General features: G+C 37.0%; 1 protein-coding gene across 6 annotated transcripts in view; it reads right to left on the bottom strand.

The window, feature by feature from the left end:
• The window catches only part of kcnab2a (potassium voltage-gated channel subfamily A regulatory beta subunit 2a), an 86211-nt gene that overhangs the window by 40792 nt on the left and 21586 nt on the right, over positions 1–23833 (bottom strand). For 3 of the 6 annotated variants that reach the window (XM_026221726.1, XM_026221728.1, XM_026221727.1), the window contains exons 2-3: positions 17660–17841; positions 14552–14593 (exon numbers count right to left, since the gene is read on the bottom strand). In XM_026221726.1, coding sequence (XP_026077511.1) covers positions 14552–14593; positions 17660–17736 — 119 coding nt within the window. In that variant the 5' untranslated portion in view covers positions 17737–17841. Of the gene's footprint in view, positions 1–8870; positions 9736–14551; positions 14594–17659; positions 17842–23833 lie in introns of those variants that run through there. The other 3 variants (XR_003277528.1, XM_026221729.1, XM_026221724.1) reach the window with 3 other exon arrangements.

The following is a 23833-nucleotide window of genomic DNA, read 5'->3' as shown; positions in this document are numbered from 1 at the left end:
ATGCAGAGCACAAATTCTGAGTATGGGTCACCATACTTGGCTGAATGTCACTTCACTTATCTTAAAAATGTCCTCAAACACTGCACTGACAACACAATATCCCGGTGTGAAAGAGACTGTTACGGGTAATCAGTGCTTGGTGAAAATCAGATCATAAAAAGCTGGTATTCAGAGCGATCAAGAAGACATGGGTCCCAACCTGCTCTTGAGAAGTGAAGATGCAATTAACGGGGACATTAACAACCTCACGTAAGAATCTTCAGTAATGAGCATTAACAACTTCAAATTAAGTGCCATTTTCACCGGCAGCCCATAATGGCTCACTCACAGTCCTGATCCATCAATATTAAACCCGCTGACACTGTTAGACCGACTTATCCAGGAACTCCAGGAGGTGAATCTCCTGCACAACTCTTTTCATGTCCTCTGGAGACGCAGGGATTCACAATTTTGCCGGGAGGCTTCACTCAATCCCCTGACAGGTGGAGGATCTGACAGCGGTCAGCCGAATCCTGCCCACACTACTGGACTCTTAGCAGACAACCCTTAAACTGACATGCTCAGCGAAAACTTCCTGAACTTCACAAACACATACATAGAGGTCTTGTACTTTCATTCCATCTGAATGGAGAATCAAACGCTTTGCGAATCAATGGTTTTTGTGTCATGCAACAAGGCACCGAGGGATCAGGGATCAGAGAAAATCAGTGCTCAATCTCAAAATCCACTAAAGCGCGCATGAGGAAAATGGGAGAGGTATAGTTAGACTGAAATTGATTGGGAACACCTAGCCACTCAAACAACGTCACATCATCTCATTTTATTCAGAACAATACTTTCAATATCTCTAAACATTAAATCCTGAGAAATATCATCCATACAGTGGACATAGATAAGAATCAGCCTATTAGCCTTCAAATCTTTTCAGATTCATTTAGATATCTTAACACATTTTAAGTTGTTATTTAAAATTACAAGCTGAAAAATGCATTCAAATTCACTGATAATAAAAAAAAGTAGTTAAGACCACTCACATTTTCAGAAAGTAGAAATACCTCGATTAACTGTGCAACATGAACAAAATAAGGATATGAAAAAGATGAATAATGGGATATATGTACTGGGATGATTACATAATTGTTCCATATGAATGTCTTGACTCATAATATGACTCGGGTTACTCCAGGTTTCCCTAAAAGTACAAACCTACAGTAAGTCAGATTGGATGAGAAAGCATCTGCTGAAGGAGGAATAGTGTATGGTAATCACATAAATGACAAGAGTATGAGCAATGTGTCAGTCCCTCTGGGCTCCTGGAACACAAAACCTGTCCACTGATGTTCCCCTCGATAAGCAAGATGTCAGGTTAACTCCGGATCATAGCTGTGATGACAGATCTGGGGGAAGCCCTCTTTCGTAATGCTGTCATCTTCATGTGGACCGGAGAAGTGATGTGAAGAGCCCTGACGCAAGCTGCTTTCCTCACACATAAACGTTGTGTAGAAGAAGTGTTATTTTTCTGTGTCTTGGTGATCTAATGAGGTCTAGAAAAAGGGAGTAAATGGGTCTAAGAAAAGTCTTCACTAGCACTCCTGAGACAGAAACGTGGACCGGATCTCTTCTGAGAGTTGCAGTGCAATATAAATCATAATTCATGTGAACGGGAGTCACAAAACCCTTCAAGACACACAGCAACTTCATATTCAGAAGTATATTTCTTCCCATCATCAGTCAGGAATGTAAATAACTCTCAAAAGATGCCTCTTTTGCTACTCAAGGCTGTATTTATTTGATCAAATCAATTTTCTACTTTAATATTAGTGGTGGGCGATATGACCAAAAATTTATAAAATCACAGTATTTTTTTTTATACCAGTTTCACAATATATGACGGATGAAATCATGCATGACCGGATTCTCTCATGCAAAAAAGACTGCCTGCTTAGTAACAAAAAAGCTGATTTGCTGCTCAAGAAATATTCCTGATTTTTATCAATATTGAAAAAAGTTGTGATGCTTCATATTTCTATGAAAACCCATTATACCGTTTTTCTGGATTTTTTGACTCACAGAAAGTTCAGAAGAATAGAAACATTTATTAGAAACAGAGATCTTTGTAACAATTTAAATATATTTTGATCACCTGAATGCATCCTTGCTGAATACATGCATTCTTTTTTTTTTTTTTTTTTTAAAGCAGATTAATGCAAATAGTGATTTAACCATGTAACAGGCAAAAGCCTAACATACACAAATGCCATCCTGCATGACAAAAACACTGTTACAGGATGGAAATTCAGTGTAACACAATCTCTGTCATTTATATTTCATGAAGCGTGCCTCTTCACAAAACAGAAGCCGTGGCAGCTATAGTGTTCAACCTTGCAGGCTAAAAATGAAGAGCCTGTAACTACTGAAAACATAATATTCAGTTTACAACAGGAACACAAGAAAAAAAAAAGCCATTTACACAGAGAACGAGCTAAACTAATAATAATTAAAAAAGTAAAGTAATGATGTAGAATGTACAAAGCAGAACTCATCAATTCCAGTTTATTTTGCTGGCTCAGATATCCAGATTTATTCATTTCTCAGCAAGAGTAGAAACACAGCACATGTGCTCATTAACATCCAGCCAGAGTGCATAATGATCAATAGGGATAATAATAACAGCCACAAACAGCAAACACAGCATTTCTTACTAAAATACACAGCAACTGCACAACACAAATTCTATAGAGCTGCACACATGTGATCCTCACACAACTGTCAGCTCTTAACACACACCACCATCTGGTGGCTGACGAAAGAAGTGCTTCACAAACTTTATTTTTATTTATATAATCAGGCTGCTCCAGTAAGCCATAAAAATCCCTGGTATTACAGGACTTCTTTAATAACATGCCATGGATTTCTCAAAAGAGCATCATGTCAATATTCAATAGTTTATTTTTATGATTCAATCACACTGAGAAATTTGACCTACCCTCCTTCACAGACGTCACATGACATTAATGTCTGACATCATGTCTTCAGTCTTCACAGAACTGGATCTCCACCTTGTGTTCAGATATGCTAATTACAACCACCCAATGCTACAGCCATCACATCAAGACTTGTTTCATTTGCAAAAGATTTCAGAAGTACATTACTTGGAGTCATAATGGAAGAAGAGTGAATTGCTGGGAAACCATTAAGTGCTGACCACAAGATTGTATCTGGCTATGTCTAGTTATTCACTACAGTGTAACTGGAACTCAGACAATACCACTATGTGCATAGGAATGGTATTACATTGCACAAATTGCAATTCAATGATCATTTTGTGCCTGCAAAAGAGCAAAAGAATAGTGTTGATAACCAAGGTTTGGCTAAGTCACCTGATTCCATCTTTCCACTGCAAAGACGACTATAAATCGTTAAAAAGGCCAATTACCTTTCAACTTGCAAAATTGCAAATATTGCAATAGCTGCTATTCTATTAATGATAGGTAAAAATTGATAGCCAGAATGCACTGTAAGTCGCTTTGGATAAAAGCGTCTGCTGAATGCATAAATTTAATTTTAATTTAATGCAACATTCTAGCAATGCAAGTCAATATTATCGAAGGTGAACAGTATCCTGAAAAAATATGATTGATTCATTTTTTTAAATAAAGAATTAAAAGAAAGAGATAAAGTAAGATAAAAGTTCTATTGAAACATACTCTGAATGTCTGTAAGGAAATTGGAGTTTGAAGTGCATCAGCTGATAGCTGGTGGTTTTTCAGCAGGTGTAAGGAAATCGCTTTTGTGGGTCAAACTTAATTCTACTGAGTGCTGTCCTGACGGATAGATGAGAGGAGAGTGTGCTCTTACTATCACCTTAACCAGTCAGGTTATACACCTTCAACTCCAACACCACAACAGACAACGGATCTGCAGTGCTCTTTAATGTGCAAGACACAAATTATTGACAAAGCATAGCAGAAAAGAGTGACTCTCAACTTGCATATTAATACCACATACTAAGCGTGTATACTTCACCGGTGAAAGAAAAGTACATACAAATCATATTCTATGGTTTGGGATTCTGGGATAGGACTGGGTGATACAACAAAATAAAAACTTACTTCAACAAATTAATAAGAGTGTTTGATCAATTCAAGAATACGATTTTGCATCTGGTTAAAGAAAGTTCTGCAGCACACGTGAAGTGCACAACATGTAAACATTCTGTTTTATACGCAATCTAAAAATCAAGACAATTAAAAATTCAAAAGATGGTAAATGTTCTGTAAATGCAGCTTTCAGCCCGTCACCATCATGAAACATGAAATATCAGACACACAGTAGAAGTTATTTACTTTATAGAGCGCATGTGTCACACGTGAGCAGTTAATTATAGGGATGGACACTTTAAAAAAAATATTGCATTCGGATATTTGAGCTAATAAAAAAAGGAATATTCGAATATGTGTTTATTTAAATGAGAAAGATGTTATTTTGTTAAATAAAATGAATCAAACATTATTTTTGTCACCATTTCTGAGCTAGCTCATCAGGTTATATTCACAACAACCTTAAACATTACATCCTGTGTTATTTTTTCACATGTAAAAACATTAAACAATGTGTTTTTAATGCAAACTCAGACCAAGTGAAAAAAGGCGGCTATAAAGCACATCGAGTAGGCATATATTTAGTGTTTGCAATGTAAAAAAAAAAAAAAAAAAAAAAAAAAAAAAAAAAATATATATATTATATTATATTATATATATATATATATATATATATATATATATATATATATATATATATATATATATATATACATCAACATCAACATGATCAGGTAAAAGACAGCTCCCCATGCCTTGTTTAATGTGTGGTAAGGCACTTAACTCTTTTAACTGTGTGTTTTAGTTTGTGTGCTCAGGATTTATCAGAGATTCACTGCACTCACAGCCAGCAAAGCAACATTTCAGCAAATTCAAATATATATTTTTTATTATTTCAGATTTAATATTTGAATCTCCGTGCACACCCCTAGTTAATTAGGTGTGTCATGTGCTCGGAAATTTTTTTCTCTAAAATGTTATTATTGTCATATGTGTCTAATTTTAACATTTTAGAACATTTGCATTCAAAACCATGATTAAATCGGAATAAAATCAGAAAAAATTGCCCATTCCTATTTTGGGATGAACAAACCCTACTCCATACGGTATATATGAAATGTCTCCTTTTGGCAAGTGCAATAGATAAAGCAGATTTGGGATTAATGTTTACTTGCTACTGTCAAACTGAAGTGTGCTGCAATCAAAGCCCAGTCTTGTGCACACTGATAAGAGATCTGCCCATGTTAACCTAGTTAAGTACTATTGTTACACAAGTACCATATTGTTTGGCTTAAGGAGACACACAGTAAGGCATGAGCGGCATTCTCTTTCGCAGCTTCAGTGTCTATCTTTCCCTCCATCCTTGAATTAGTGATGAGTGTGATTGGAAATGCATGCTTCTTCCTGACCCGGATGCAGCTTGCATTGAAGAACAAGGGATGATGGAAGATACTCTGCACTGTTAGCGATCAGATTAGGGATGTCAATTTTCAATTATTTCCATGATCGATAGTCGTATAAATTAACAATCAATTAATCGTTAACCTTAATGCTGCAAAATGCGTCTATTGCAGTGGTGCAGTGTGACGGTTGTGTACAACAACAAAAACAAAAAATACAACACCAACAACAAAAAACCTTTCTCACCCGAATTAAAGGGGGTTTAGTTTGAATAAATGCATTATATGAATAGAAATGAATATAAAATGAACATATTTGAGATCATTTTACTGACAGCTGAACGCGGCTCTTTACATGGTTTGTGGTGCTCGGCGTTGGATTTTAAAACACAATTGTAATGTTTTTGACCGACATTTTGGCATTTAAAATAAAAATATCTCAAACGTGACTGTGCTGCATGTGGCTGTGCTGCATTTGAACCCCTTCTTTCGGCGCTGCTGAAAAAGTGGCTGTTGAACAACTGTTCACATTAACCATTTTTATATGAGTATTATGACCAGTACTTTGATCCTGCTGGATCATATTCCAAAAAATGTCAGATTTGTAATTTTGGCGTCCCGCTAGGCTTACTTGTTTTTAAATATGGTGTATTAGATCATGACCATGCGTGCAGAAGAGGACTGAGCGAGGTTTGGCTAGATTTGGAGTTTATTGCTCACGTCTCGTTCGCCGTAAATCCATATCTTTCTTTATTCGCAATGATTTGAATGTTAAACTATTATTTATAATGTTTACTTCTCTCTGTTTATGTCTATGAAGAATCACAAAGGTACTGGGTTACTCCGCCGCGGTACCCCCGAAGCAATCTAAAATAGTCCGAATATAAACACTTATTACAGGTGCACCCTAGTGATTCAGGACAAGCTAAAAACACAGTTTGGAAAATGGATTCATGGTGTACTCTGTGTGTTATATACATTTTTCTACATTTTGAACACAAACAAAGTTACGGACCGCAGCTCTGATTGGTTGATTTCTTACCGGGAGCGGTCTGTAACCGCAAATGGCAATAGGACACTGGGAGGAGCCAGAGGAGCTTGATTTTTTCACAGATTATCTGTCTCATATTCTACTCTCAGGACATGATGACAGGTTTAACAAATATGTAAAAAATATATATTTACAAAAGTTACCTACTGCAGCTTTAAAGCATCCAATTTTTTCATGAATTAAGAATTTGTTGATTTATTATTTTGTTCCCTCAATTAATTTAAATCATGGGTTAAGGTAAAAAATTTATGAAACATGAACAGTTGCCACAAATTAATAAGTCGTAGGAACAAATGAACAAATTGTAGGAATGAATAGACTATCTTTCACTGTGTCCGGCACAATATGAAACAATTATCTGGTGAAATGACTTAGTTACTACATTTCTATTGCTTTCCATGTTGAAGAACTTTGTGTTGTTTCTATTCTAATACAAATAAACTTGAATTCTAATGTACTTTTAAAGTTTAAATCAAATTAAAAGCCTAATTTGTACATTATGAATGAATGCTGATGCATTTATATATGGTCACCGTCACTCACAGCCGCTTGCACGTGTTTTGCACACGAGCTGGACACAGCCCAAAATTAAATCGGTTAACTGACCATCGACAGCTTTTATCGATTGCATCTCTTATCGACAGTTAATCGATCATCGATTAATCATTGACATCCCTAGATCAGATCATTCACATCTTGAGTTTGAAAGGAAGATTTATGGAAGCACATAATTTGATACTAGGGCTAGGCGATGAAAATTAATTAAATAAATAAAAATAAAATATAAACAAGTACAGAGAGTGCATTCTTTCAACTTTTTGGTGCAAGCAATTAATTTAAACTATGCAACTAGGATAAGTACAAGTTTTTTACCTAAGAACACAAGTCTGTCAACTGTCCGCGGTTTTAAGAGAAGCTCTGTGGCATGAAACTATGTTCCCTCTGACACTAAAAATCCTCTTAGATGGGGAGCTAGCTGCTAAAGCACATAGCTATTTCTTATTTATAAATATATATAAATGAATACCAAAGACGTTTGCACTCTCTCTATCTCAATCTCTCTCTAGTCTCTCTGTCTATATAATGAACACTGGTAAATATAGCAGTCAAATTCCCTAATAGTACTTCCAAATAGCCATAGTCTATGTTTCTCTATTCAAACATCAGCGGTCGAGTAAGTGCATTTATTCAGTGAACGTGGCAGTGCAATCAAGATCTTTGTGATTTTTATCAATAGCAGCAAGTACAAATTTTCATCACGAGTAGGTGCTTTATGATCCATTGTTGTGATATGATGGGACAACCACCATATGCCTTGTAACGCGAGCCCCTCTTCTCAGAACTGACACCAGATCAGCTGTTAACGGTCGGCTGAGCGAGTGTTACAGTAAAGTACAATAGACACGCTGACTGACTGCTGTCCCTGATACACAACACCATACAGCGAAACACCAGCACATGAAAACAGCTGCAATAACTCTACAGATCATACCATTTATAACGGGTCTGTATTTGCCTGATGCATGCAGCTTAGATTGTTAATGGTTTAGTGTGAGTGAAAACTCAAAACCTTAACGTTTTTTCTGCAACAGGGAGCTGACACAGATCCATTTACATTTCCTAACCTGGAGCAATGATGCTTAAAACCCATCAATCCCACAATAAAGAAGATGAACTTTTGACATGCTGAGATGTTATCTCTCTGTGCACTTTTTCCTCCTCCTCACTTCAGAGATTGATATGCCCTTCCCTTTATTGGGCAAATATGCCAGCGACCCAGTTGATGAAAATAAACCCTGAGCTGCTTGCATGGAGGCACATGGACTGCGGTTCTGCTTTGGATTTAAGGTGGAAGTTTCAATTCGGACATTCAATTTGATCTATATGTAATCTATATGAAATTCAAGACAAAAATGCTTTGTAATTAAAAATAGTAAACCATTGCAAATAAGTTCCAATCCACTTTAAAGCTGTAATAAAACTGCAAATATACCAGTGACCACACATATATAATGTACCAAGTTCAGCAACCATAAACCTACAGTTGTTTACACCGGACACGAGCAGCACAACTCTGATAAACAAAATCGCTTCCATCAAGTGCCCCTCTGCATCAGCTTCAAAAATGCCACCACAAAACTCCTCCAAACTCTATATTGGAGTGACCACGTATCAATCTGTTGCTTGAACACCAAGCTTTTGACAAGTTTACATTTAAAACAAATCAAGTGCACTTATGATCCAAAAACATAGCCCAATATGCACAACATTCTAAAAACTAAAAGTCCAGTGCACGCAACTGCCTAGTCTATTTCTTACCTGTACTTCATGCCTGTCTGGTACGATACACACTCCTCCAGTGCCAGGCCGTTCATCTTGAGGAAGTCTTCCATGTTCTTGATCTGGGCAGCGATCCTTTGCTCCCTGAGCCGCTGGAGTTCGGCCTGTTCTGTGTGCCTCGTCGACTGGTTCAGACCTTGGTCCGAGTGGTAGCGGCTAATGCCGCTCCGTATGCTCTCGCTGTAGGTCATGGCCAGCATCTTGCCTCCACTGCTGCTACTACTGCTCTTCCGAACCGGTTTTGGGATCTGCAGGTTTTCGGAGGGGAGAGTGGATTTCCGGCGACCAACGGTCCCCCCCGCATACCCTCCCGCAAACATGATTGCACCCCGTCCCTGACCACCCCGCTCTCACACACTTTCAAGGACGCTCTCGCACCTGTCTGATTGTGGCACGAGTCACTCACACACGCACCAAGCACAAGCAGGCTTGGGGAATGGGGACCAGGACTGAATCGAGAGCTGGGTTGAGGCATCGCCTTAAATAGCACAGGTGAGGAGGGAACAAAACAGGTCCGTGCTATCAGTGGCAGAGAACTCTGGCCATGCGTCTTGTAATCAGAGATGATCCCGCCCCTTTCTTGACAGATACAATGGCGCAGGAACAAGACTCAGGTGGGTTCAGGCAGGTGCTGCGAGCCTCAGGTAAGAAGGAACACCAGAGGGCATACAATACACACACACCAGGCTCATGCAAGAAACCCATCCGTCCAGACGGCACATGCAATTACAGACATTCACTGCAGGTCGTCTGGGAGGAAAGTGACACCATTCATGTGTATCCATGGAAAGTGCTTTATTAAAACCTCCTAAATGTCCTTATTCTCTCTGGAACAGGATGCCAAAGCGATTATTTTGTTATGGACCCTTTTCAAAAACTGATGCATTTCCACAGTTAATAATCATTTATAAAATTTATTTTACAAAAAAAAAATACATATATATATTTTTTTAAATGATGTTGCAAAGGCTTTTTATTTCACATAAATGCTGATTTTTGGATTCTTCTATTCATCTAAGAATGCTGAAAAAAATTTACTCATGTGTTAAATATTGATAATCAGCAAATCATCATATAAGAATGATTTGATTTCTTAAGGATGTGACACTGGAGTAATGATGTTGAACATTCCCCTTTGATAAGGAATAAATTATAAGGATAAAATAAATAAGGAATAAATTACATTTTAAAATATATTCAAATAGAAAATAGTTATTTTAAATAGTAAAAACGTTTTAAACTTTTGCTGTACTTTGGATCAAATAAATGCAGGCTTGGTGAGCAGAAGAGACTTCTTTAAAAACATTAAACATCTTACTGTTCAAAAACTGTTGACTGGTAGGTCAAGAAATGTTCTTTTGTAATGTTTTATATTATATTGTAATGTGTGTGTGTGTGTGTGTGTGTGTGTAATATATATATATATATATATATATATATATATATATATATATATATATAGTAACACTTTAGAATAGGTAACATTTGTTAACTATTAACTGACATTTATCTCAATAAATTCTTAATTTGCTGCTTATTAATAGTTAGTAAGGTAGTTGTTAGGTTTAGGTACTGGGTAAGATTAGGGATGTAGAATAAGGTCAAGTAGAATAAGGCATTAATATGTTCTTAAATCAGCACTAATACATATATATAATTTCTGTCCCCTTCACTTCTGAAAAGATGGCTACGCCCCTGCTTTACAGCTTAAGTACTAAAAATTCTAACAAAATAAAATAAAAGTAAAACTAAATAGAAATATAAAAAACAAAAAACACACACAAAAGAAATGATAACTGAAAATCTGAAAATAAAAGTAACTTTAAAATAATACTATAATAAAAAGACTAAAACACTGATACAGATACTGCAGTCGAGTAGAAACACCTAATCATAATCAAAAGTACAGACACTGTACAAGTGACATCCAGAGATTTAATCACTGTCAGTAAGAATCAACTTAAGCTAGAATAGGGAGAAGTCATTTAACATTTAAAAAAAATAAGTAAATCTTGTGCTTGGTTAAACTCAAATAATTAAAATAAATAAATAAATTCATTTCTATAGCCCAAATATAAAACGTATGCATATTTTAATAAAGTACATATGATTCAGACCAGGCTTGCCTCTTTGCAAAATGGTCTGCAAAGTTCACTTTTGCAGGAGCTTCTTTACCATAAGCCTGTATTGATCTTGTGAATCTTGACTGAATGATGTACTGCAAAAACCACTCAACTACTGCAGAGTAGTCACTCAAAGCTTCACTCAAATGAGTGACGACAAAAAATAAAGAAATAAAAACTAAAAAGACTACATCTCAAAAGTACAATAACTTGTAGTGCTACAATAACAGGTGTAGGTATTTGAAGCATGTATAATGCTTAAGGGTAAGTAGGGGTGGCTCGATACCATATTTCCAGAACCAATCCTAATCCGATACCAAAATTTCTGTGTATCGGACGATACCGATCCGATACCAGAGCAGTTTTCTTTTAATCAGTCTAAAATTTCTATACCTCAATGTGTTAACCTGATCATCACTCTTTTGTGTGTTACACATAATATACTAAATATAGACAATCATAATCTATGACAAAAATACTATTATAAACTAGGTTAGTGGATAATAAAGTAGCAGAAATTACTAGAAAAATCATGTGCACAATAATTTTATAAAATCTAAAAATTCAGTGAAAAAAACATTTAGTGGGGTGCAAATAAAAGTAAATAGGTGTAAGACTAAATCTGATCAAATGTAAAGTTGCTCTTTGTATTGTTGTTAAATAACAAAAACAATATATAAATATATACTATAAAATTAAATGACATATCTTTTAATTTTAGCAGCAACATATATTAAGACAGAATAAGAAAGGCTATTAATAATCTTTCATTGAGCAAAAGTATTGTAATATGAAAGGCTCCATTACAGCACTGCACAAAGCACTAATGCAGAATGATGCGCTAGACACAACACGGAGTCACAGTGAGCAGCTCTCCACATAGAGAAAGGAAGACATGAGAGACTGATGCGTAGTGCATTGTATCTGTGCGATAGTTTTACATTTCAGTTAGTGTGCTCGTGAGGAACAATTCATAGTGCTCTCTACTCCAGTGTTGTGATCGAGCAGACATCTGGTAAAAGGCAATGTGCTTTAGAAACAGCACTAAACTCCAGCAAGATAAAGCCCTTTTATGCAAAACCAACGACCTTTATTAAAAAGATTAAGTGTAATAATAGGGACACTGAATAATCTTGGAAAGAGTTTTGTCATCTTGTCGTAAAATATGAGACATGCAGTTTAAATGCTGAATGGGAGGATGACAGAGAAGAGTTTACGTCAACTTGAATTCTTAAATATTCATCTGTACTTTACATTAAACTAGTGCACGGAAACTTTATGGTGCTTTTTAATGTTTCTGTTCCTTTCCTGGGGCTTAACAACAGAATAGTATATGCATAATACCGGATTTGGATCCAGCAGAAAATGCCAGTATTGGAGAGATGCCGATCCTGAATATCAGACTGGCGCACCTCTAAGGGTAAGGGATGATAATTCAAGGGGTACACCCATGCCAGGCCATCATGCAGAATAACACCTAAAAAAAAAAAAGACTGACTCATGCACACAGGTTGGCACTCACACCAAAGACAAAATCGGCACAAAAACTCACCCGTGGTCCTGGAGATCGGCTCATGAACAAGACTTATGAATGTCAATCTGCCCTTATAAACTCAGCAGCCGCCAGCTCTCTGGCCATCCACCCAAACTGGGAGTGTCTTGCATGGCAGCTTCTAAACCAATTAGTGAAGAAGAGAGCATCGCCCTCATCCTCCCACCCCGCCTTCATCTCCAGCCATCTCTTCTCACAGCTCCATCCATTTTTATCATTCGAGGGGGATACAATTTGTTTCTGCTAACCACAGCAAATAATATCTGGTCTAAATTATTCACAGAAGCTTTGCTCTAAAAGCTTTTGATTGTTGTTCTACATGAAATAATAGATAAAGGCATCACTCGCGTCACTGGATACGCCCCACTCATTGTGTGTAAGGGGGAAACACAGTGATCGATTCATGTCAAGTGGATCTGGGTGATGCAACGTTCAAAGACTAAAAGAGCTTAAAAGGACAGATAAGTGCAAGGCTGTGAAATCTAAAATTCAATAGAGCGTTCATTAGCCTCTAAGCTACAGACTCTGGGGTATAAAACCCCATCAGTACAACAACTCCTTGATTTTATCCCAAAAAAATGATCTCTCACTAAAACAGGAAGAAAAGTGCACAGCAGATGAGGGTAAAAGAGATGTGTTCAATCTGATCACTCTGACGCAAAACAGTTGCTTTTGGGTGAGCTTGTGCCATCGAAAAAAATTATTGTGTTCGGACAGCTTGTTCAGATGTCATAAAGGCTTGACATACACCTCCTCATTTGAAGAGTTTTGCAATAGTTTCTTCTGCTCAAAAACAAAATATTTTCCAGCGTGGAAACCAATTCAGTGAGCAACAGTGTGAAAATCTTAATGATAGAAAATGAAATTAAGCACACAGATGAATTGTGTAAACAAATTCTATGAACGGGGCTCGACAAAGATGGTCCTGCGGTATTGTCAGTCTTTCAGGCTATTTCTGCACTGTGAACACACTCACAACAGACCCGGAAGAGAAAACAATGCTGAATAAAGTTATGTTATTTCTGGACCAAAATGTATTTTCGATGCTTCAACAAATTCTAACGGACCCTCTGATGTCACATGGACTACTTTGATGATGTTTTTCTTACCTTTCTGGACATGGACAGTAGACCGTACACACAGCTTTAATGGAGGGACTGAGAGCTCTCGGACTAAATCTAAAATATCTTAAACTGTGTTCTGAAGTTAACTTTATTGAACCTAGTTGCCAAGTATTTTTTCATTTTCATTTAGTTTAACTTGATATACTACAATAACTGAAACTGAAATAAAAATTTATAAAAATTACAATGATAGTAAAATAACAGTGGGAAAGCCATGGTTTAAACAGAAAACACACACACTGTCATAAATATCTAACCAAGTGTGAATGTGGAATGACGTGTGAGATCACTGAACATTCACAGAGTCTCTGGGCTCGTGTTTGTCATGCTTTGAGTTTCTGAAGTGTTCCACAGCAAAGGAAACCTGAACTCAATGACATACCTGCAACACTGTTTTAATTCTACATGGAGTGAAATTAAATCTAAGTGCATTGTATTAGGGACTCTATTCTGGGAGCGTTATTCTGTCACACATCACTGCAGTGTAGACTGATATCCAAAGAGCCGTTTCAACACAACACATGCACAGATTACAAGTGAGATTAGATGTTCGCTCTGTATGCATGCCATCCATTTTATAGGTATTCAACAATATTAAGCAGCAGTTAGTCTCACTGTAATTCTACGTGTTGCATTTATTATTTATCAACTGTTAACAATTACAAGCAAACAACATCGTAATCACATGCAACATGAATATAATTCCCTTACGCTTTTAGTAGTGTAATGACATAATCACACCGCTGTCATGAGCGGCTAAACTACGACTGAACCCATGCCTTGAAAGTGCTTTCCAAAACAAATGAAAACGAGTGCAGTATCAGATGGCCATGGCTAATTAATCAGCAAACAAAGAGGTACCTGTAAAACTGCAGCTGCCGTTTTGGGCTCCCATATCTCGCACTGAGAGCAGCATGAAAAAGAGAAAGAAGGAGAGAGACAGAGGAAAGCTTAGTCTTTCAGGTGAAAGGGGAAAGAACAGTGTGAGGGCATTAAACAAACACAAGCATGGGCACACACAGAAAGAGATTTGACACTGTAGAAGTGAATAAAAAAAGAAATAACATTATCTCAACAATACTAAAATAACATTCTTGCGTAGCCAGACCTTCAGACTGATGGCAGAAGGTCTGGGAACCTTGGTTGACTGACAGGTAAAGCAACCAATCACAGTTTGTTTTGTGCTGAATCTGGTTTACGGGCGCAGAAATGTTCCCACAATAACAGAACCATGTGTAAAACTCTTGGACTGATTTTAAAGATTGTATGCCGCAAGCTTTCACATACTTTTTAAAATTCAGCGTTTAATTGATCCTGATAAGCGCAATCGGATGCAAAATTCACTTTCACATTGTTTTTTAACTTAAATGCATGTTGGCAGTCTCTGTACACAAACATACTAAAATAATAAAAATACATCCGGTCTTTAAAAAAACAAAAAACAAGCTGTTTCCCAGATCAAGCCGTTCACAGATTCTGGGCTAAGTGACATCACTTTGCACAGGCCCCTCCCTCAACTGTTGACGGACACTGCCATTTTACATCACAACATGTGTAGACAAGATCAGCTCCTGAGCGATTTGAGGGGTTTTGTTGTGGGACATAAGAATGAACAAAGCAGTCGTCATTTACTCCGGACATCTGAGACACTGAAGACACAGTGGTGGGAATGTGACAATCAACCTGAATGTGTTTATGTCCGCGTAAATCCTTTTACTTCAGACTGCTTTCTGAACTAAAGGACAGTTCAAACTCAAGGATGGATCAGTACCCACTGTTCATGATCCAGCTGCACCTCCAGAAGAAGTAAGTCTCACACTTTATATTTCATATGATTTTTTCTCAAGTCGTCTTTCTTCTTCCATGGAAGAGAGGGGTGGGGTGAGTAGAGCACATTAGCATTTAAAGAGACATGCACCAAAACGAATAGCTCTGATTAGAGATGTTTTTGACAAGGTAAATGGGTGTTGTTTTACACAACCACTGAGGAATTTTAAACAAAGTATGTTGTAGACTTTTCATGAAGACCCTAAAGAATCATATCAACTTGTGGAAAATGGGCATCCCCTTTAAAGAAGGCGACACACGCAACTCTCGGAAATGCTGTATATTTCAACCAATTTGATGACGACTTCAAAACTCCTGAGGTGTTCCTGAATTTGTTTGCCATATGCATCAGACATCTGACATCTGAGGCTGAGACTAAAATAACACTGATGGCCAGAAAGCAGAATAATACCACACGAAACAAAAACACAAGGCTGTTTTTGTAATTCATCAAAATAAAATAAGTGCAACATCAGTAAACAATATTTTCTAACAGATGGTCTCAAAACTAACAGGCATACTAAAAGACAAATAATTTATTTTTAACTAACACACATTAAATAGAAAACTGCTCTAAAGTTAAATTACACAGGAGCTGGACACAGACTTGCACTGCCGCCTGCTGTTAAGAAGCAGAACTGCTGGTAAAACACAAAGGCGATGAAAACACTAGTCACTGAAGATCAGAACAAATTCAGCAGGAACTTCAAAGCACTAGTGAATTGAAGTCAGGGCTCTTATTAAGTGGCTTGCTGGACATTATGTAAAGCACTTGACCACTCTGGCTCTTTCCGCTGGGAAGCCCTGCAGAACTGCTGCCTAAATCACCAAGTATGCTTGATGAATGTTATTAATCGCATATACATAGAGCCTACAGCAGGAATGTAGCACATCTTGAGCAAACACATCCTTCTGTAAATTATCACTGTAATTCAACAAGTAATGTGGCTGATGCATAAGCATGGTCTGAATTACGTAGCATTATGTACAGCAACTATTAACTCTGGTAGCAGTTCAACTCTAGCTGTTTTTTTTTACATGAATGTAATATTTCTTACTGCAGTGTGTCTCTCTCACACTCGGCACACTTATCTCTGTTAGATAACACATTTCTGCATGTGTGTCACTTCTCAGAACGTCCTACACACAGTCACAGAGTGAGACTCCAGTGACTTGCAGTTTCTCCTTAATGAAACAAGCAGAACTCTTTTAATCCTATGTACAGAAATAAATCTGTCTCTTTAAATATCAAGTTATTTAAATATGTTTGTTTAAATATCACCTTACCCAGGGATATTTAAATATAAACAGCTCAGGTGAGACTTGAAAAACGCAGGATGACCAGGAGCCAGTATATTTATAAAAATAATTAAAAAAAAAAAAAGGAAAAAAAAAAAAAAAAAAAAATTATTACACTAATTTAAAACAAATCTCCAACCAAATAAAATTCTGCACTACTGTTCAAAACTTTTTTTTGGATACTTTTTAACATGGACAGATTAAACTGATCAAACTGAAAACAAAAGTAAAACATTTAAAATGTTAGAAAAAAAAAATCTATTTCACATACGTTTCTTTGTAACTTACTATTCAAAGAATCTTGAAAAAAATATCTAACACAGTTTCCATTATTAGGTAGAACAACTTGTCAACATTGATAATCAATTTCTTGCAGCAAATCATCATATTAGAATGATTTCTGAAGATCATGTGTCACTGAAGACTGGAGAAATTATGCTGAAAATACACCTTTGATCATTGGAATACATCAAAAGTATATTCAAATAGAAAACAGTCATTTTAAACTGTAATAACATTTCACAATATTACTGTTTTACTGTATTTTTTGATTAAATAAATGCAGCCTTGGTGAGCATGAGACATCGTTCAAAACCTTTAAAAAAATCTTACAGATCCCAAACTTCTCAACAGTAGTTTAATTTCATGCAAACTTCATTGTTTACTAATACACAATACACTTGCACATTTTCCTGACCTCGAGCTCATGGTTTCTGCAGTGAGAATGAAGTCAAACAATAGACTAAAACGCAAATGAACACGAATGAATGATGTTCACAGCACATCTGTGCGGTCAGAGCAGCTGGTGAGGTGTGAGTGTGTGTGTGTGAGACTGCAACAGACCTGTAGAGCATGCCTGGGGAGCCTGTCTGTCTGAGAGAGAGGCGGGCCGGAGAGTCTGTGGTCGATTCTGGATACATGGGGAACGGGAGAGTGGGGGGCGTGGCCAGGCTGCTGAGGGGTCTCTCTCTCTCTCTCTCTCTCTCCTATCCACAGACACGTCTGTCTCTCACCTTACAGGACCTCTGAAAAACACACAAACACAGATGTGAGTTCAGCAAGTGCTAGAGTGAACTACATATACGACACAAACCTGAGCAGCACTGTAAGGATGTACTCACACTAGCCAGTTTGAACCGTGCTCCAGTGCGTTTGACCACCAAAGCGCGGTTCGTTTGACTAGTGTGAGTGCTCCAAACTGTGCCCAGGTGCGGCTCGATTGGCCGGCCCTGGCCCGCTTGGAAGAGGTGGGCCAGGGCACGGTTCAGTTGGACTCGGGCGCGGTTCGCATGCAGTGTGAGCGCTAACCGTGCCGGAGCACGGAAAAGGACGTGTTGCGTCACGGTTTTGCGACGCTCCAAAACCAACATGGCAGGGAAAGGGTCGCTTTGGTCTACGGCAGAGGTGCAAAATGCATAAAAACTAAAAACTGCAAAGTCCTTGCTGCACTTCAGCTGGTACCTTGCAAACATCCTCATACGAGCAGCACGATTATGTGAAAATTTTCGCGCCACTAAGGCGACACATCTGTTTAACAACAGGCTGTGAGAGGGCTGTGGACCAAACGACACAAAATTATCCACAAAGAAAACAGACCGATGGACTCCATTGAGTTCAGAGAGCGCCGCTCTTCCGGTTTATCCCGAAACCGTCGCACCATAATGACGTAAGCGTGCTCCGGCACGAATGCTGAAACCCTATATGTGAGTGCAGGCCAGAGGGGGAGTGGGGAGGGGGGACAATCGTACTCGGGCCGGTTCATGGCAACCGTGCCTAGTGTGAGTACACCCTAAGAATGCATTAACACTCCTAGAGGGCGCATCTGCACAACAGTACATGATCATGATCACTATAATGAATAGAACTTGGGCAATACACTAAAAAGAGTGAAATAAAGACATGATTTTGTGCAGCTGATACATAATATAAAGAGAAGAATACAAAGAGCAAAATAAATCGTAATTTGCTGGAAAGTTGAGGTTTAATTATGTATCAATTGTAACAAAGAGAAAATAAATAAAAGGAATGGTAACCATGAAAACATGTTATATTGTAAATGTATCCAAATTTATTGTATTAAAACAATCACATATAATTAAATTATCATCTGACTCTAACATCAGACTGATCAAAATAGATTGAGAACCATTAATGTCTATTATGTGTACTTAAACATGTTCCATAATTAATGACAGAAGTTCTCAAATTTACCTGAAATATTTATCAAAACATTGATGCTACATTAAAATAAATAAATTACATTTTATTTACACTAAAATAAATAGTATAATAATTAGCACCACAATTTGAATGTATTATATGCAGATTTAATTTTATTTATTTATTTTCAATAAGCATAATATTGCATTTAGACAACTGAAGTGTTTAAAGAAATCTTGCAAACTGAAAGTCTAGTGTGACAGCGGTTTTAAATGAAAAGCTCAGACAGCGGTCATCTAAGGTGGACAAAAAGGTATGCTTTCCAGCGTGGCATTTCTAAAAAAAAAAAATATATATATATATATATATATATATATATATATATATATATATATATATATATATTTATATTTTTTTTTTTTTTTTTTTTGCAAATTACAGTTTACTTCCTTGAAATAAACTGCAAATACTTTTGAGCTTCGTCATATACAAACTCTGTAGTTCTTTCATGTTTCCATTGAGCGTTTTAGCGCATCAAGCAGCTTCCTCCGCACAGGGACAGACAGGTAGGAGGGTGAAATGCAAGTGAGTTTTTCCAAACTGGAGGAGTTTACTGGCTCTCATGAGGTTCTAATGAACACCTTTGCATTTAACGCACACACACACACACAAGCACGGCCACCTCTTATTTCCGCACTCATTACTCTTACACGAGTGCTGCTGAAGGACATGGTAAAGAACACATCATTGTGTGAATCTGTACTGCTTATCAAGGTGACTTTCCCTCCCATCAATCTCCTCATACCAGCGGTCTGACACTGGGAATAAGGTCTTTTCATTTCCCAAAGACTCATTTTACACTAACTGCCCCCCTTCCCATTATGTTAAGTAGGAAAGGCTGGAAGGATGGGTCTTGTGAGAGAAGGGCACTGTATGCAGTGTAGTAAAGTCACACATCAGTGGAGTAACTGCGAGGAGTCATCATCAGGAGAAGCACAAGGTGACTGTAAATGTTAGTCCTCATTTGCCCGGAATGCCAAAGTGCTCATGTTGCAAATCATTTTGTTCAGGTGGGCTATAAATAGGCCACCTTCAATGCAATGATACTAGGCTTTATGTATAGGTACTAGGGATGGGCATTCGATTAAATTTTCTTAGTCGATCGTCGGGAGAATTAACGATCGACTATCGATTAATCATTAATATTTTTATAATTATTTAATTTTTATAATAAAAAAATGCAATGAATACAAAAATACAGCGTGTTTTTCCTCGGTGAGACCTTTATTACAAGATCAACTTGTGGCAGACAGTTAAACTACGTTCAGGCAAACCGAACATATATCCGCGTGCATATGCAGTGCTCTAAAGCAGCGGAACCTGCAGCTGCTAGCAGGCGTTCTTAACCCTTTCGAGTCGATTAACGCATATATGCGTTTTGAGTCTGAATAAAGTGCTTCATTCTTTTTTCTGAGGAAATCCATTTCTCAAATCATCAACCACATCACATCTTTTTGGGGTGAATTATGTCTTAGTCCTCTCATCGCGAAGCAAACAGTAAAATAAAATAAAAACTTGAAGAACAGTCTCGCTGCCTTTTCTTCTGTGTGGGCGTATTCAAGCGCGCGCTTCAGTTTGAATCTGAATAGCGCGTTCAGCGCGGGGGCGTGGTCACATTAAATATAATGAAGGAAGATATGAAAAACAGACATTGCGTTGTTTTCATATGGATTACTTTATCTCAGAATATTTGTTTTTCGGAAGCACTTGTTTAGTTTAAAAGTACACATTCCAGGCTTTCTATAGATATCTCTCTCATGTCTCTTCGTTGAGTATTCACGGAGTTACGGTTCATTTTAATGAAATGTTTGTACATGACGACCAGCGGAGACAAAGACTGTAGACAGAGCCTCATGAAAATTTGCCGGGATGCACAGGTACATCATTTGAGCCGTGGCCGTGTTGTACTTAAACACGGTATCGCAATGTTTGCAGTTAACTAGTTCCCTTTTTAAATCAAAATGGTCCCACGCCACACTTCGCCGTGACATCTTCATGATTATTCTTTGAAATCAAAACGTAAGATCACAGATAACCGAGTAGGGTGTCAAATATTGCCCCATGGTGGTAAAATATTTAATTGCTGCCACACAGTGAAATTCATTTAATTGCTTGAAGACTCGCACTACGCAACGCAACCTGCATTAGATTAAAAAAAATGCTTTAGATTAATCGATAACAAATTAACATGATCGAGGAAAATCTTAACGATCAATTATCGATCGTCGATTAATCATGCCCATCCCTAATAGGTACATAAAATAGCATAAACTGCTGATACAGTGCAACGAAGACTAATTAAAATGACAAAAAAAAAAAACACAAAATTATTAAAATCTAAAATTCAAATGAAGACAGAAAATAGACAAGTACAATCTAATTCAAAACATTAACAAAAACTGTAACAAGATACCAATGATGTTACAAAAACACTGACCCAATTTTATAATGTGGCTTTAGCTTCATTATGTTTCTAAAATAATATCCTACAACATTTTAAAAATATGTTTTTAATATTTTATTTTTGTTTTCATGTTTTAACTTATATATCTCTATTATCATAGAAGTCTGAGTAATTCTGAAACAGTAAACTCTGAAGTGTCAGCTTTGTGAACATATGATGATTATGTATCTAGTAAGAAAGACTCATATGCAGCAACCTTTTAATTTTGGGTATGTAATTTGTGTCTCCATGCTTAAAATGGGGGGAGACAAGTAAGGGGTTAATCTTGTAGATCTTGATTTAGGGGTGAACGATCTGATGATTTTATATCATAATTAATCTCGAAAAAGAAGTATATGATCTAAATTTTAATCGTCGTTATCGTCATAAATATCATTATCGCATATATTTTTTTAAATATCGTGATATAATTTTGAGGCTATATCGCCCAGCCCCAATTCCCATTCACATCCATTATAAGACTGACACACTGCAATGGTTTGTTTTAAAAATCTGTTTGTGTTCAACTGAAGAAACAAAGTCACCTACATCTTGGATGTCCTGGGTGTAAGCAGATAAACATAACATTTTCATTTTTGGGTGAACTATGCAGTTTTGAAGTCTTGATCAAACCTCATATGCAAGAATGAATATAAATGCTAGTTCCTCTTGGCAGCTCATTATTGCTAAAGGGATACTGTGAGGCAGCTGCTGGTATCATGAGAGCTAGAATACTGCAGTGCTGCGGAAAAAGAGCAGACTCAGGCTTTGAAAGTTGTAGCATGGCTTGTGTTCAGATTTACTGCTCTAATGGCCTTACTGAAGCAAGGTGCACTCAGCAGATTACAGCAGAAGTGTGCTTTACACAGAGGGAACACAAAGTGACTCTCTGCTTCCATAGCCAACCGTGAAACAGGAGAGAGAAACGAGAGAAATTTGGGGAAGTTACTAGAGCAAGGGAAGCAGTAGGACGGAGCAAAGATACAATAAGGACATGCTATATTCGGAGTAGAAAGGACACTTTTGACTATGGATAAGGTACGAGGTGTTTTTGGACCTGGGGAGATGGGCATTAGATTATGATGTATGGTGTTTCAGAAGTCAACAGAGTGCTGAAGTAGTGTTTTTTTCTTCATGAAAACAGAACAACAGGGCTGCAAAGGTCAGCTGACTCAGCATGCATGCAACAGCACAAATGGTGTGCCAAATGAAAGAAAGTTCACCAGAGGAAATCCTGGCTTGATGGAGAAGTGGTCCCAGCTGCATGGATGACACAATCACCTCACCAAAGGGACTCTTTCCGTATTTACGGGAACAGGAATTGTTAGAGTGATGGTTGGCACCAAGTGCAAAACAATCTGGGTACTACATCACCTACATGATAACTTCCCTGCAGGGTTCTGGGAAATGTCCAAGAATGTAATGCAGTTATAACACGACACTACTGGCAAAATGAAAAAATTGATAAAAAAAAGAAGAAAATCCATTTCCAACACATAAATAAATAGTTCATAGATTTTGTAACAAAACCAGAATGGTTTCAATTCCACATCCAAAATGGCCAAATTCCTATTACGATTTAAATTTACTATAAATTAATGAATGAATAGATAGAGTAAAAAATGGATGTAAGATTAGTGCTGGGCAATATGGCCAAAAATATTATCACAATTTGTTTTTCGTAACATATTCACATTCATATACCATTTCTGGGGAAGAATTGTTTTTCCACGTGTTTGTTAGACCTTAAGAATGAATGTAAATATAACTTGTCTGTTCACAATTAAACTCCACAGATAAGCTATCTTATAATTTAGTGCCCCATGAAATTCATATTAATTTTTATTTTACAACAAAACACTGCTTTTTTTGTCAAATATAATGCTACACAACCGAACTGTACAAATTAGAAATATCTTGGTTATATGAAAATAATATTCTTAATATCCTAATGATGAATGATACTACTCCGTATCACAGTTTGATTTAAGTGTAATGATCTACTTTTGATTAATTCACCCAGACTTTCCTTTTTAACAGTAGACTCCATTTTTAAGACTGGATTCCGTCCGCATTTTCTGCATTGCGAAAATCATAGGAGCCTAAACTAGTGACTTTTGAGCAATATAGTCTTGGGATGAAAAACAGACTTGCACAAAAAGCCTTCATACATTAACCTACATTAAGATAGTTACTCAACCACTGATAAAAAAATAAATATTACAATAATCCACACCACTCCTGTACATCAATTAACATTTTGTAAAGTGAAAAGCCTTCTGTTCATAATAAACAAATGCATCATTAAATAATTTTTTAACTTCAAACTACTGCTTGCTGGAAAATAAATATGA

This window comes from Carassius auratus, chromosome 36 (genome assembly GCF_003368295.1).
Source record: "Carassius auratus strain Wakin chromosome 36, ASM336829v1, whole genome shotgun sequence".
Lineage (NCBI taxonomy): Eukaryota > Metazoa > Chordata > Actinopteri > Cypriniformes > Cyprinidae > Carassius > Carassius auratus.
Note: the sequence above shows the minus strand (reverse complement) of the source record. Positions and strands in the feature narration are given on the sequence as shown.